A 15,317-nucleotide genomic window follows, 5' to 3' on the forward strand; every position below is an offset into this window, starting at 1 on the left:
AGGAGCTGTGGCCACTCAGGCAGCAGCCCATTCAGGCTGAGCTTCCAGAGCCTGTTCAGCTGGATCAGCGATACCGACAAGCAAACTGGGGGCAAAGAACAAGGGAGGACTCTCAGGGCAGCACAGCCCACCTGTCAGGGAGACCCCAGCTGGCAGTGCATCGAGGCCTGCCCTATACTGGAAAACCTCATCCCCACACAGGGCACCTTGCACAGCAGCTTCTGGAGTCTTTGCCTGGCAGCAGGTGACATTCCCAGGTCAGAGTCTACAGTGACATGGCGGGCCAAAGGACATCATCGGGACCCCTATCCTCTGTGAGGTACAAACCACAGGGACAAGGAAGGGTCCTTGCTGGGAGCTGGCAGGCACACTGTCCTCTCTCACTTGCTGCCCGTCCTCCTCGACCAGACCACGGTCTCAAGAATTGCAGGGGCTGTCCCTGGCCTTCAGCTCATTGTCACTCACCTATAAGATGGCAACTCAGAGGATCCCAAAGAAGAGGAGCAGGAGGAAAGCCGCGGGAGCCAGACCGGGGGTGTGTCTGATCCCACGGACAGGTTCAGGGCAGGTGATGTGCGGGCTGGGTCCGGGAGTTTGCACCCTTGAGGACAGAAAGGAAGGGAGGGAGACCCTGCTCAGGTGGGGAGGACAGCAGGGAGCTGGGACAGTCCCCAGTGAGCCTGCGGAGTGGACAGGACCGCCAGGCAGCGTTGGGGGCAAGGGAGGGTGGAGCTGAGGAAAGAGGCTGAGAATTGTTCTGGAATGTCGCACCCCCCCCCCCAGCTTGACTCCCACCAACCCAAAATTAAACATCCGAGCAGCTCCTGCAGCCCTGGGAACGGCAGGAATAAAAGGTAATCAAAGGCAGAGGCAGCCCACCCGACCTCCCTCCGGGAAGAGCCCCACTGAGAGGGGCGGAGAGGTGGTGCATGACCTCAGGACACTGGGTGGTTGTCCCCACTTCACATTCACTCCAAGGCTACCCACCCGGGAGGCCAGGTTCTGAGCTGGGGAAACAAAGGGCCACTTCAAAACCCATCATCTTCTCCTCCCCGCCTCTCCTCGACCCACGCTCTGCAGGATGTAAATCCCGGAGCGGGGAGGGAGCCTGAGCTGAGGGAGGGAATCACGGACCCAGCTCCATCCATGGCCGGCCACCGATGGAGCCCTGGGGCGCAGGGTGTGGAGATCCCATCAGCCCATCAGCGCCCAGAGTCCTTGCCATTTCCCAGTTCCCTACAGCCTGGACCAGCCTCTGACCTCGTGGGGACCTACTCTGGTCACCACCCTACATTCCAGAAGGAAACTTCTCCTCCCCCTCCTCCTCCTCCGGTTACCCAGGTTTGGAGTAGAGCCTCTGGGTTTTCGGGATTAAAGAGCAGTGGGAAAGCTGTGAACACAGGTTAGCCCACGAACTGACTGTTAAGAATACTCAGAAGGCCACAGACACCTGGGAAGGATAGTTTATTTTCCCCCGTAGTCTACTTACGATCCGCAGAGCCAGCCAGAAGGAACCCAGCCCTCCGCACTGGCTCATCAGGGCTGGAGTCCTGGCGGTAGGCTCTGGGCAGGTCGCTCTGCTTCTCTGCGTTTCCACTGCCTTGACCACAGAAGAGGGAACAGTGACACCCACTTCTCCAGACTGACGTGAGGGTGAAGGGCCGAGAAGCCCCAGGTACACGGGAAGTGCATGACCAGCTTCCGGTCCCTGGGTCAGCCCTGCAGGTGGGCCTCTTGTCCCTCTGTCCCTGCCTGGAGAGGCTTGTGAGGACATAACAATAAATGTTATTCTGGGGGCGTGGTGGGGTGGAGGGAAACATCAGAGTCATGGGTCCTGCTATTATCCTCTCCTGCTTCTCTGAACTGGAGGAAACATGGGCTGAAAATGCACATTTGTGGGGACTGGTGCATGCCGGGAAGTGTTGCCAGGGCCTCCCTGATACTTTCAGGAGGAGGCGCCCCAAGGGTTTCCTCTGGAGTCGGGGCTGCGAATGGCCTGAGCAGCCTCGTCCTTGCGAAAGGGAAGACGGAGGTGAGGCCCTGTGGAACCCAGTGAGTGGAGAGGCAACTTCACCTCCACGTGCGGGACCCCACTGCATGGGAGCGAGGCACCCAGGAGTTCTGGGCAGGTGTCTGAGCCTCTCAGGGAGGGCAGGTGGAGCCAAACAGTGCCTCCCGGCCATTTGTATCTCTATATCAGAGACTGGGAAACTGAGGCACAGAGAGAAAGGACACCCCCAGGCTGACACAACTCAACCTTTCTGAGGACTCAGACCCGGGGAAATCCCAGCTCTGCCACTTGGCTTACTGCATGACCCTGATGGAGTGCCTCAGTTTCCCCATCTGTAAGTTCAGACGCATCATTGCTTTCCTGTGCACCAGCTGTAAGAATGATGTCAGGCCCATGAAAGAGCCCCACTGGGTGTCTCACACAAAACCGACCTTGATTACAATTCCTATCCAGCCACAATGCTACTATTTGAATTTTCTCCCACGAAGCACTCTGTATTTGTTAAATAAATTATTTTCTCCCAACATTTTACGATGAAAATTTCACACACACAGCAATGTCGGAAGGATTTTTAGTGAACTTGCTTTATCAATATCTACCCATTGTGCCATCTTATTTTTTTTGATGCCCTTCAAAACAAACTGAAGACATCAGTCCAGTTTCCCCTAAATCCTTTAGCATTTGCTGTTTTGGATGTGAAATTTACAGACAATGAAATGCACAAATCTTGAAAGTCATTTGAATTTTGACAAAGGCATATACCCGTGTCGCAGAAGCCCCCGTCAGAACAGAAGATGTTACCATCATCCCGGAAAGATTCCTCATGACCCTTGTCAATCAGTCGCACCTCTACTCCCAGGAGGCCACCACTGTTCTGATTTTTTCCCACATTAATTTGTCTGCGGTAGCATTTCACATACTTGAAGACGTGATCCCGTAACACAGTACAGTGTGTACCTAGATCTGTTACCAACGGCTACAAGACAAATCACTGCAAAGTTCAGCTGCTTAAAACAACACATTTCTGATTTCACTGTTTCTGAAGGCTTGACTTGGTCCTCTTTGGGTTCCTACAGCTGTACCCGGCTCGTGGCTGGGGCCACAGGGTCGCTTCCGGGTTCGATGGGGGAGACCCGCTTCCAAGCTCATTCTAGTGGCTGTTGGCAAGCTCAGTTTACGGAGGCTTGTTGGGGGCCTTCTCCCCCCAGGCTGTTGGCTGGAGGAAGGCACCTTTCAATTCTTTGTCTGGTCGCCTCTCCATAAGGCTGCTCACAACACGGCAGCCAGCTCTCATTAGAGAAAGTGACATCGGACAATAGAGGACCGGTCTAGTGAAAGCCAGAAGCTTTTTGTGGCCTATTCTCAGAATGACATCCCCGGAGCTGAACTAGCTCAGGTGGAAGAAGTGACCCTCATTTGGTGGAAGAAGTGACCCCCGTTGCATTTGCTATTGGTTGGGAAGAAGTCACCAGGTCCAGCCCACATGCAACGGGAGGGCACGACACTGGGGCCTGGGGACCAGGAGACACGGTAGCTGTGAACTGGCCGAGAAGCTGCCTACAGCACTCTCAGGTGGGACACCGTGGCCTGCCCATCACCAGCCAGATTAGCCCTGGTGGCAGCTCTCTCTAAACGTACATCCAGCTCTGGGAAAAGACCACAGTGCCCGACCTGGGTCTGTGTCCCTCACCGGCCATGCAGGAAGTTGCTCCTCCCTCGCCCAAAGCTGACCAGAGCCTTGATGTACTGACCTTTGCCTCTGCCTTCCTCAGGAAGAAGTGCTTATGGGGAACACCCCAGTGGGGTGCCCTGGGGCAGGGGTGAGGCGCTCACCTCCTCCTGCTATTAGCTGGAAAGTCCTGGTGGCTCTGTTCATCCAGGAGACTGCTTGTCATTGTCAGCACCAGCACAGCGGGCTGTCCCCTCACTGGCCCCAAGAGGGTGACTCCGGGCCTGGGCCCTGTTCACTCAGTGGCCTGATGGCAGTGGGCTGACGGGCTGATGACTCTTGTCCTGACTGCCTGTACCTTCACAAGAGACACAGGAGGCAGGACACAAATCACCATGTGAGAACAGAGCACAGAACCAGATCCAGTCTGTGACCTGCCCCCGGCCTCGCTGGGCAGGAGAGCAGGCTCCCTCCCGGGGACTGCGAGCTCGGAGAGCCTGGACTGGGGGTTCGGTCCGAGCTGTGCTTTCTGTTATTGTAAATAGGAGGGAAATGGCCACAGAAGGCAGCAGAGGGGACCAGAGGACCAGACGGAGAGACAGATGGACAGAGACACCCAGACAGGAAGGGAGGAGTGAGCATAAGGGAGCCCGAAGGACAAGGGAAGGAAGAGACTGAAACGGAGCCAACAGAGAACGTCATCAGCCGCACCTGGGGGGACCCCCCCTCCAGCACCGGACTCCTGCTGCCACATCCTCCAGGGGTTACACCTTGGCCGAAGATAAGGAGACCCCAAAAGCCGCCAGCTGGCCCCCTGCCCTGCCCCAGGCAGCAGGAGCTGGCTTGGGTCCCCCGGCAGCTGTGCAGAGGGAAAGGAGACCTGATCACCTCAGGATGGCCGCGTGCGCGCAACAGGTGTGGAGGGAGGCGTCTCAGCCCAGGAGCTCAGAACATAAAGAACCACTTCTCTATTCTCCCAGAATCAAGGCCGTCACTCCTGGGGCTGTTCCCACCACCCAGGGTTTGCCTTGGGCAGATCACTGGCCCCTTGAGCCTGTGGAACTCCATGGCTCAATCCTTCTAGACTGCTAGTTCTCGGCCAGGAGGATGCTCCCCACGGGGTCAGACCACAACCCAGTCCCCACCCGCGTGGAGCTCTGGGCTCATCTGCTGGAGGGGCTGGGCGTGCCTCACCCTTCCCGCCTGTCTTCCTCCCTCCCCAGAAACTCAGCAAGCTCCGCTTTGGGCTTTTGGAAATAAAAGCCAGGTGGTGTTGAGCACCGTCAGGGAAAGCCACACACCACCTCTGAGGCACAAGAGTGTCAAAAATGGAATGGAAAGGGGAGGAGGCCAAAAATCCCATCGATGAGCTCCGCACGAGCTTGCCTAGTATTTGCCCCCCATCACATCCAAGGGAGGGGCTGCACGGGCTCGAAGATGGTGCAGCAGCTGCAGAAAGAGCAGGGCAGCTCCGCCAGGGACTGGACAGGTACTGGACAGGGACTGACCGTGTGGCACAGCGATCCAACTCACGGCCGCACACACAAAACCCTACCCACTGGACTCAAGCCCACATCTGCGCACCGTGAGTGTGACAGCCTGACTCCTCGCAGCTGAAGGTGGAAACTCCCCAGGTGTTTCCCTCAACAAAGAACCAGAACCTGGCCCGGCCGCCGGCCGGTGATCATGCAGCCGAAAGACGGAAGGAAACCGACATGCGGTCCGCGGTCCGATGCGCGTGAACCTTGAGGACCTGACGCTCAGTGAAGTAAGCCAGTGGCAAAAGGACGAATCCCAGGTGATTTCACTTCCAGGAGTCAAGGTCAAGGAGACAGAAAGCGGGATGGGGTGGGGGACGGGACGGGGAGTTGCTGGGAGAAATGAACAATTTTGGAGATGGATGTTGATGCCCGTTGCACAGGGGTGTGAGCACAAATGCCTCTGGAGTGTAAACTCAAAAATGGTTACGATGGTAAGTTTGAGGTGTATTTTACCCCAATACAAAAATATACAGGGCTCATTCAAAAACACAGTGAGGAGCTGAGCGAGAGTCAGTAGAGCGTGGGGACAGCCTGGAGGGGCAGGATGTTTCCCGACGTGGCAAAGGTGGGGCTTGCAGGCTGAGGACCACAGAGCCCGGTGAAGGAGGCAGGAGTCAGGGGGACGGAGAGGAAGCCGCACTGATGGTCGGGGGCGCGAGGAGGCCCAGAGCATCCACGAGGGAGCCTCGCCTGGGTCGGGCAGGCAGGGACAGGGTCAGAGGGCGTTTCCAGGCACAGAGTCAAAGGGGACCTAAGGTCAAAACTGGCAGGGAGACCATGAGCAGCCTCCCAGGGCAATGAGGGCGGACGTGTGGGTGGGGTGCGGCTCACCTCTAGCACCCGCAGCCCTGGCAGGTCCCTTCCCCTCTCGGATGGGCTTGCCAGATTCAGCCAACAAAAATTCAAATTTCAGATAAACAACAGATTACTTTTCGGTGTCCATGTGTCCCCAGTACCGCACACTTCCATTAAAAAATTATTTGCCGTTTAAAATTTAACTGTGAAGGGGCACCTGGGTGGCTCAGTGGGTTAATCCTCTGCCTTCGGCTCAGGTCATGGTCTCAGGGTCCTGGGATCGAGCCCTGAACCGGGCTCTCTGCTCAGCAAGGAGCCTGCTTCTGCCTGCTTCTCTGACTACTTGTGATCTCTGTCTGTCAAATAAATAAGTAAAAATCTTTCTTAAAGTGATAAAATAAAATAAAATTTAACTGTGAAATTCAAATTTAACCGTGAGTCCTACGTTCTCTGTCCTCCCTACCGTCTGAAGGTTCGCTGACGCCTCCGCACGGCTGTGTCCCTCTCCTCCCTCAGGCCTTGGCTACCCCTGACCTCCCGAGAAGAAGGACCCTGCCCCTCCCCCAGTCCCTCCCAGGCTGCGAAATCGCTCCTGTGTCTGTTCACTCTTTATTAAACGTCCCCCCATGCTGAGATGCCGGCTCACGGGGGGCCGGGACCTGTCACTACATCCCAGCACCTGACACAGGCCTCCCACATAGCCTTGCACGTAGACGCTCAACCAAGGCCTTCTGGAAGGGATGTCTCCTGGAGGGGCAGTCGAGGAGGGGAAGCGGAGGATGGGGGGCCTGCGGGCACTGTGGCTTTGCCGAGTCTGCCCACCCTGCCGCCTCCGGTTGGCGGCTTGTCCACCGTCCTCTGCGCCTCGGGCTGCCTCTGTCCAGGAAACAGCCTTGTCGGCTGCGCCCTTCCCCACAGGACCAGCCTCCCGTCCATGCAGTCCCGAGGCAGCCGCGTTCCCATGGCAACGGCAATCCGAGGTCACAGCGCAGGCAACTGGAGGAGGCCTCCCTCCTGGAAGGCCACCACCGAGTCAGAATCTGATTCTCATTACAGCCATAATAGTTGCTTTGCATAATGGTACGTGCATTACTGCCTAACGTGCCGGTGCTTATTTGGTTAAAATTCATGAATTCAGGTCAAAGTAAAAAGTGCTGATGGCTGAAGTTTGTCCTTCCCTTCAAGAGTTCCTGGGTCGTTGTTTTTTTAGGTTGTTCTCTCTCCTTGGCAGCAACTTGCTTTTAATCCCATTATTAACGGGTAAGGGAGAGGAAAGCAAAGCAGCGCTCTGCCCCCCGGGGGCCCTATAGGTGACGGTCACCCCTGCACCGCCTCCCCGTGTGACCCAGAGCACACCATTCTGTCTCTCCGCACCTCAGTTGCCTCAGGTAGAGAAATGAGGGACGGGTTTAGATGGTTTTCAAAGTCTCTTCTGCTCCCAAAACACAAGCACGCAGCTGACATTTGCTGAGTCTCGGCCTGGCACCAAGTTTTGGGCTGGGAGGAGGGGCTGTGGGGGCTGCTGAGCGGCTGGGACTCAGTCAGGAGGCAGAGAAAGCCATGGAGCTGCAGGGGAGGCTTCCTGGAAGAAGTGACATTTGAGATGAGGCTCGAAGGGATATTAAGAGTTAGCCAGGGGCAGGGGAGAAAGGGAACAGGGGAGGATAGCCGGTGGCCTGGTCCTACAGAACCCTGGGTACAGGCTCAGGTGTTAAAGGGCTATGGCAGAGTTTAGGCAGAGCTGGGAGAGAGAGAGTAAACGGGTGCCCACTCAGCCAAAGGGTGACCACCTGTGTCCCCCAGTACTGGTCCCACCAGCAGCGGGGCCCATGTGGATGGAACCGCAGGCAGGGCCACACCGGAATCTCCTCTGTGGTCCCAGCCCCCGGCTGGCTCAGGACCCGCGAGCTGCCGCTAGTCACTTCGTCGTCCTCACAGGGACTGGTGGAGGGGACAAAGCAGGGGGGAACCTGAGGCCTCTGGTCCGTCAGCTGAGCGGGACCCCGCACACCTGCCTCTCCTGACCCGGACCTGGGCCCTCCCCGTGGCTCGCAGCCGGGCGCGGTGACAGGCAGAGAGAGAGGCGTGGGCTGGGGTAGAGCTGCGGGCTGGGCGGCACACAGGGGGCCCTCAGAGGGAGGCGAAGACCCGGGGAAGGGCAGCCGAGGACAGGTCTGGCTGCCAGGCGGCGTTTGGGATACGTGGAGTCTGAGGCACCAGGCAGGGGAGGCCAGCAGCTCTGTCTCAAGGGTCTGGGAGAGGAGGGTCTGGAACCAGGGGGCTCCCCCAGGAGCCAGGGCTCCCCGGGGACCTCTAGGCCCGAGATCGCCAGCTGGGTAGTGAAACCAGGCCTCACAGCTGAGGAATGAGGGGCGGGGTGGGCCCCAGGCTGCCCCAGGCCGTGTCGTTCAGACAGGCCTGGGCCACACTCGGACTCGGGCCCTGGCCTGCTCTGTAGAGGGCCTGCCCTGTCCAGCTTCCTCCTGGGAAAATGGGGGTACGATCCCTGACTGGGTAAGGGCAGGCAGCCCAGCAGCTCGGGCCAGGCCTGCTGTCGCAGACCCAGGCATCCCAACAGGTGATCCCACACTCAGGAGTTCCCACTCCGCCCTCCCTCCCGGCGTCCGCCGCTTTGTCTCCAGGGAGGCAGACGCCCCCTTATCCCACTAGAAAGGCCTCTTCGGCCTCCCCCGAGACGCCCGGGGCAGGAAAGCCCAAGGCTCTGAGCAGGCTGGCAGTCACCTGGAGCGGAGCATCTGGGTCCCTCTGGAACCTGGACGGTGATTTCTCAATTAGCTCCAAGAGCAACAGCAGGGGCGAGAGGTCAAAGGGTAGCCTTAGCTCCCCCCATTCTCCAGAGTGGGCGGGGCCCCAGAGACGGAGGTGCGGCACTGGAGGTATACCCCAACCCGAGGTCCCCGTGTCCCTGCCCAGCCATGCCACCAAGGAGAGAAAGGACACATAAGAGGGAATGGGGGTCAAGAGGCCCAGACGAGGTGGTGGGGACGGGTAGGCCCTCTAGCCACCAGCTCAGATGTTCTCCTCTCACAGCCCTTTGATGCCCACTCTCCAGACCTCTCTGGGCCTCTTGCCTCACCTAGGAGGGCAGCAATGACAACAGCCCTTTCCAGGGACAAAACTCCAGCCCCGGTGTATTCCCTCCTCCCAGCAAGTGCACAGCAACCTTCCTCGGGCACTTTGTCCCTTTCCTGCTCTTAGGCAGGTGTGTCACCCCCATCCCTGGATCCCAGTGCTCAGGCCTGGCCAACTCCGTGGCACATACCCAGGCAAACCGATGAGAGCCCATGGACTTGGCTGGACTGTCAGGGAGGGAAGCTTTCATCCATCGAGGGATGGGTAGACAGGCCCTAAGCGTGGGTTGCCGGTGGCCACTAGAAGAGGAGAGCAGTAAATGTAAAGGGAAGCAGATCCAAGAGGCGAAGAGAGACTGTGTCCTAGTGACATAGTTGGAGCGCTTGATCTGACTATACCTGAAGCCAACTTCTCTCAAATCACTAAGTTGTTTTCTTCTTTTTTTTTCTTTCTTCTCTCTTTTCCTTATCTCACTCTCTCTGGCTTTTTTCTTTTATTGTTGAGCTCATTCAAGTTGGGCTTTTGTCTTTTCAGCCAAGAGAATCCTAATAATACCTAGAATATGAATTTCATTAACAGTGCCAAGAGTGAGTCAACTATGAATTACTCCCCTGTGACCCTCCCACACAAGCCCAGCATCTTAGCCACAGGACCAGAGCTCATGCTAGGCTATGCTCAGAGCTAGGCTCCGCCTCCTCCCCAGCGCAGCAGACCCCAGCCATGAGAGGACCCTTTCTAGGTCCTAGACACCCTAAGCCCAGCAGCTGGAGCCTGATGGAGAGAACCTCTCACCACCCCACCCCAGGAAACCCCCAGCTCAGCACCCACCCCACGAAAGAAAGAAGAGCACAGGCACACGGAAAGTTTCTGAAATAGGCTTCTGTGTTTTTATTCAAAACAACATGGTGGCAGCTGCCACTTGGTTTCTCTATGCCTGGGCCATCTGGGCCAGCAGGGACCAGTGCCGTCAGCAACTAGGAGGGAAGTTCATTCACACCGTAGAAACTGTACAGCCACTCGGAGTGTGATAGTCACGGTGGCGGGCCCGGGCTGAGGGCTTCTTGGAGGTGGCAGCCTCTGCCTCCTCCCCAGGCCCTAGCCAAGCCAGGCTCCACCAGGAACACTGATTATTGCACAAAGACAAAAAGAGTATGTGTATCTGGGCTAAAGAGCGGCTTCTAAGACCCCAAGCCCTTACACAGCGCAGCAAAGAGGGCCAGAGTTGGCCCTAGAAAACAGAAGGCTGGAAGGGAAGGGTCTGGGGGAAGACAGGCCAGTGGGCTGGTACTGTGCACGCTTCATCCTTTGGGGAGCTACCAGGGGCAAAGACGGTTGGGCAGGGGACAGGAAGAGCGTTTGGCCAGGGTGGGCCACGGCCCTATCGGGTCTCGCGTCCATCTGTGCAGATGCCTGCTAGCCACCACTCGGCACAGCCCTGCAAGCAGATAGCTTGGGGTATCCAACACCAAGTTCCCCTCTCTCCCTGGGGCCAGATCTGTGGGATTTAGGGTACGTTTGTGCTTTTGTGATGAAGAGGTCACAGGGTCAGGAGGGCAGAGGAGCCATTCAGCCAACCCCCATTCATTCTGGCTTGTCCTAGCCAGCCGATCACGGCTTCCCGGACCCCCTAACTCCTGTAGCTCCCAGAAACAAAGCCCAATGCCTGGGAACAGTACCTGGAACAACCCCCCCACCACCACCACCAACCCTGGGGAATAAGCCTCTTCTCCCACAACCACAGCCCCTCCCACCCCAGAGCAAGCTTCTCTCTGCTTTCAGCCGATCCCACTTCTAGGCTCACCCCGCTCTGTCCGGCCCGGCGTCGCTAGGGCCAGTCCTTTTGCTTAGACCATCCTCGCCACGTGTCTGTTCATTCTGGGACCACAAGGCTGAGGGTAAAAGGATGGCTTCATGTCGCACACACCAGGGCATGTTCCCTGCCCAGGCACCCATCACCTGGTGACGCCGGGAACGTCACTTCTCTGGACTGTGCCTAGCCACAGCCGTGCACACTGCTAGAGGCTGCCCCTCAGATGAAAAAAGACGACACCCAGGCCCGGAAAATGGACGCTGTTGAGAGTGTCACAGACCAAACCCTTGAACCCCAATCGGTCCTCTACTCAGACTTTCTAGGTCCCATGTCCCTCTTCTGGTTCCAGCGAGTGACTGGAACCTCCGGGAACGTGCTGACTTGCACACCTACTATGCGTGTGCCCCCCGCCCCTCCAGCCACGATGGCTTGGGCCCAGTGCCTGGCTGGGAGGGAGGGTGAGGCCGAGCTACCCGGGGCCTCTTCTTCCCCGGAGGAGCTCCCCCCGTCCCAAAACAGCAGGGCAAGGGATGCTGCACAAGGCTCGCGGGAGCAGGAAGCTTAGGATTTGGGCCCAGCCTCCCCCAACCCTGCTGAGGAGCTGCCAGGAGCCGAAGAGGACAGGACCCCAGGTCCGGCTGCTCCCTGAGAGGCAGGGCTCAGACAGTCCTCCCGCTGGAGGCCGCCATCCTGGGAGGGGGCTCAGCGCTCGGGCATCTCCTCGCTGTCCGCACAGCAGTCCGCCCTCCACACTTCCGGGGGAGGAGAGCCAAACTCCGGAGGCTGAAGGGCTGATGTAGGTCTGACCTCCATGCTGGCCCAACCCCATGGGGCCAGTGGAGACCCACATGCACGTTTTGTCTTCTGAACCCACTCCTTCTGACCACAGGGCACACTTTTTCATACCCCAAACACCCAGGTGCTGGCTCCCTACAGAATTCCAGGGCATTGAGGTATCCCCAGCTGGCTACTTCATCCTCTCCAGGACTCAGTTTCCTCATGCGGGAAGTGGGCCTACCCACCTTTCCCCACTCCCCACACCAGCTCTGAAGGGCTCTGCAGACCACAAAGGCTGAGTCACTCGCTGCCTCATGCCCAGGCCCCAAGCGCCCAGAAGGTCCCCGGAGCCCATGCAAGCTGTTAGCCCTTCAGTACCACTCACCAGCCCGGCCTGAAGGCAAGTTTCTTTAAGGTCAGGGTTTGGGAACGAGGACAAGGGCCCCCTCGCAGGGCCCCGCTGAAGCCATCCGAGGGAAACTCACCAAGGCAAAGGACCCGGGTTATTGCTCGAAGTGTAGCATTTCCTGAACTGGCAGCCTTTCCCACCCCAGGACCCCATGGGTGTGCAGACCAACGGCCTCGACCTTCACCTTCCCAACCGGCTTCTTTAAAGTGACCTTAAACCCACTCACTTCCGAAGACTTCCCCTTGACCTAAGCAATATCTGTGGAATCATGGGTTCGGTGTACGGTTTATTTCTTAATAAATACTGAAATAAATGCGTAACTATTCAATGAAAAAAATACCCATCTGTGAACCCATTTGGGAAGCACAGCTAGAGTAAAACCTGATCTGCAGCCTGGGAAAGTGGTGGCGGGGGGAGAGCGAGGCTGGTCCCAGGATGAGGCAGGTGCCCCCATCTGGGCTTAGAATCCTGTTGAATCTGCTTTCCCCTGAACTCCACTGGAGAGGGGCAGACCGTCCAGGGGCCCGGGGGAGCATGACCGCCAGGAATGACCATGGCTCAGAGCCCACCTGGCAGATAGATAAAAGGTGGCATGTAATGGCCACCACTGACTGCATTAGCCCAGGGCACCCGCAGTGGAGCCTAGCAGGCACAGACCAGGCTGGTACCCTTGACTTCCAAGCTTCCGCATGCCCTGCTCAATACCCTTTACCCTTCCTCTCTCCTGCTGCCTCCATGCCTGCCCTTGGCCTCCCTGGGGGGCAAAGCCATGGCAGACTACCCCCCCCCACCCCTGGAAGTGCCCTGCCCACTGGCTGAAGACCCTGCCCAGCCTTGGAGCTAACCTCCACCCCCCACCCCTGCCCTAAGAAAGTACGACTATTCACCCCTGGTTTTCCTAAATAAAGACATCTAACTGGTTGACTAAGAGTGTGCTCTGGGGCATCTACAAAAGACTGTTCACGACAACTAGACAGTCAGGAACAAGACAGACACCCCAATACGTGGGGGGAGGATCTTAGCGGCGTTTCTTCTTTAAAGGAAAAAAAAACGCACCCTGAATTTCACCTCTTCTTCTGAGCCTGTCTCCCCGGCCACAGTAACTTCAGAGGCCTGAGAGCTTCTCCCAAGCTACTCCCAGCCCCGGGGCGGGGGGAGATACCAAAGAGCTCGGCTGCTAACGCCCCAGCTGGACCATCCGCCCTGGGGTAGGTCTGGCCTGGGTCTGAAGCATCCGGCAAAAGCCCTATATCTGGGCACCAGCCCGCAACCCCCCCACCTCCAACTGTAGCACTTTCTGGAAATCATAAGCTCTCAGTAAAAAAAATAAATAAATATATGTCTGTCTCTCTCTATATATATGCATATATATATGTATATGTATATGCACGGGAAGGACCACGGCTGGGGTCCACAGCCAGGGCCACGGCCGGGCCTCGGCGAGCCCAGACCCTGCTCAAGGCCACCCTCTCGGTGGCCCGGCGCTGGCTGGCTGGCCCCTGCGCGACGCCCAGGTTGTGGCCAAAGTATTGCTGCCTGCCCCCTGGCTCCTGAGGTAAAAGACGGTGGGACGGGGCGCCCGGCTGGGCCCCTGCGGCCCTCATCTCTTCCGCTTGCTGGCCGCGTCGGCCGGCTGCAGCTCCGCCGGGCCCGGCTGCGGCTCGGGGGGCGCCGAGGGGGCCCCGCCCGCGTCCTTGCTGCGGTCCGCCGCCCAGGAGGGGCTCCGGGCCAGGCCGCGGGGCCGGGCGGGGTTGCGCGGGCGGCCGGGGCCGGGGCCGGGGCCGGCGGCCAGGCTGCTAGTGCTGCTGAACCTGCGGGCCGGCGGGAGTCCCGGCGGCGGCGGCGGCGGCCCGAACAGAGACGTGAGCGACAGGCTGCTGAGCGTCTCCGAGTGCTCGCTGCCCGCGCCCCCGCCGCCCGCGCCGCCGCGCCCGCCCGCGCCCTCCTCGTCCGAGGGGTCCATGGAGTCGTGGTGGGTGCAGCCCGGGCTGGTGGAGCCGCCGCTGCTGTGGCTGCGCTGGTGCGCCCGCAGCCCGCGCAGGCTGAACAGGCCCCGGCCCCGCAGGCTGAGCCGGCGGCGGGCGGCGGGCGACAGGCCGGCTCGGGGGCCCGGGGTGCGGGCCGGGGGCCCCAGGGCGCGCCGGGGACTGTCGCTCAGGGTCAGGCTGTCCTCCAGCGTGGTCTGCAGGCTGCCCGCCGAGCTGCTGCGGCTGGCCTCCAACGACGTGTCGCTCCCTGTGGCCTGGGGGGCGGTGGGGGGAGGGGTCGGCAAGGCGGGGTCGGCAAGGCGGGGGCGGCTGAGGGTCCGCAGCAGGTGTCCCCATTCCGCCGCTGGGGCAGGCTGTCCCTCCCAGAGACACAGGCACAGCAGCCCCTCCGATGCCTCGGGAGCTCCCCTCAGAATGCACCCAGGACCCCAGGGCCCTTCCGCTACATCACCACCCATCCCAGCTTAGGGGTGGCCTTTGTCGGTGATCACTGGGAGTGGCCTCCTGCTGTGATCCCTGCACCACCGCCCCCCCCTTACTTAAACACACTCACGTGGTGGCCCAAGAACCCCATCCCAGCCCTCTGGGACCTTTCTTCTCACCATCCTCCCCTCGCTCTCCCCCTCCCCCCAGGACCCCTCAGCCCTGGCCCCAGGCTGCCTGGAAATCTCTTCCCCGGACATCCATGTACCTCACCCCTCACTGCCTTCCCAGCGCCAAGAACTGCCCCCCACCCCCATAGTCCCTTCCTGGGGCAATCTTCTCCCGGCCAGGTATCACTCTCAGATGATTTTCACGCACTTACTTTGGCTTACCCTCTCCTCTCGCACCCCTGCAACACATGCACTGAACAGTACAGCATAAGCCATGGGGCAGGGATTTTGTATCTGTTGCCCCCGAGCCTCACACACAGCCAGGCACCTAGCTGGGACCAGCAGCTGGGCTAGCACTGGACCAGCTCTGCTTCCACCATATACATGGGAGCTGGGGCAGCTCCTGCTTCTCCGAGCTCTGGGGCTGCGGGCTCTGAGTAACCTTTCTGCTCTGTGCTTCGTGCCCTCTGCATGCCCAGGAGGCAGCTCCAGCCAGTGCAGTACTGGTGGCCGTGTAGGCCAGACCTCTCTTCCCCCAGACCTGCCCCTCCTTCTCCACCTGTACATCAAGGCCCCACTCAGATGCCCCCCCGCCCCCAAGCAGGAAAGCTCGTGGAGACGAGGAGGTGCC

At 59.2% G+C, this 15,317-nt stretch overlaps 1 protein-coding gene across 2 annotated transcripts in view; it reads right to left on the reverse strand.

The window, feature by feature from the left end:
• Positions 1-9,979: 9,979 nt before the first annotated feature.
• The window catches only part of CACNA1I (calcium voltage-gated channel subunit alpha1 I), a 114,378-nt gene continuing 109,040 nt past the window's right edge, over positions 9,980-15,317 (reverse strand). For both annotated transcript variants that reach the window (XM_082739911.1, XM_082739912.1), the window contains one exon: positions 9,980-14,347. In XM_082739911.1, coding sequence (XP_082596037.1) covers positions 13,706-14,347 — 642 coding nt within the window. In that variant the 3' untranslated portion in view covers positions 9,980-13,705. The remainder of the gene's footprint in view (positions 14,348-15,317) is intronic.

The sequence above is a fragment of the Mustela nivalis genome (assembly GCF_964662115.1).
Source record: "Mustela nivalis genome assembly, chromosome: 7".
NCBI lineage: Eukaryota > Metazoa > Chordata > Mammalia > Carnivora > Mustelidae > Mustela > Mustela nivalis.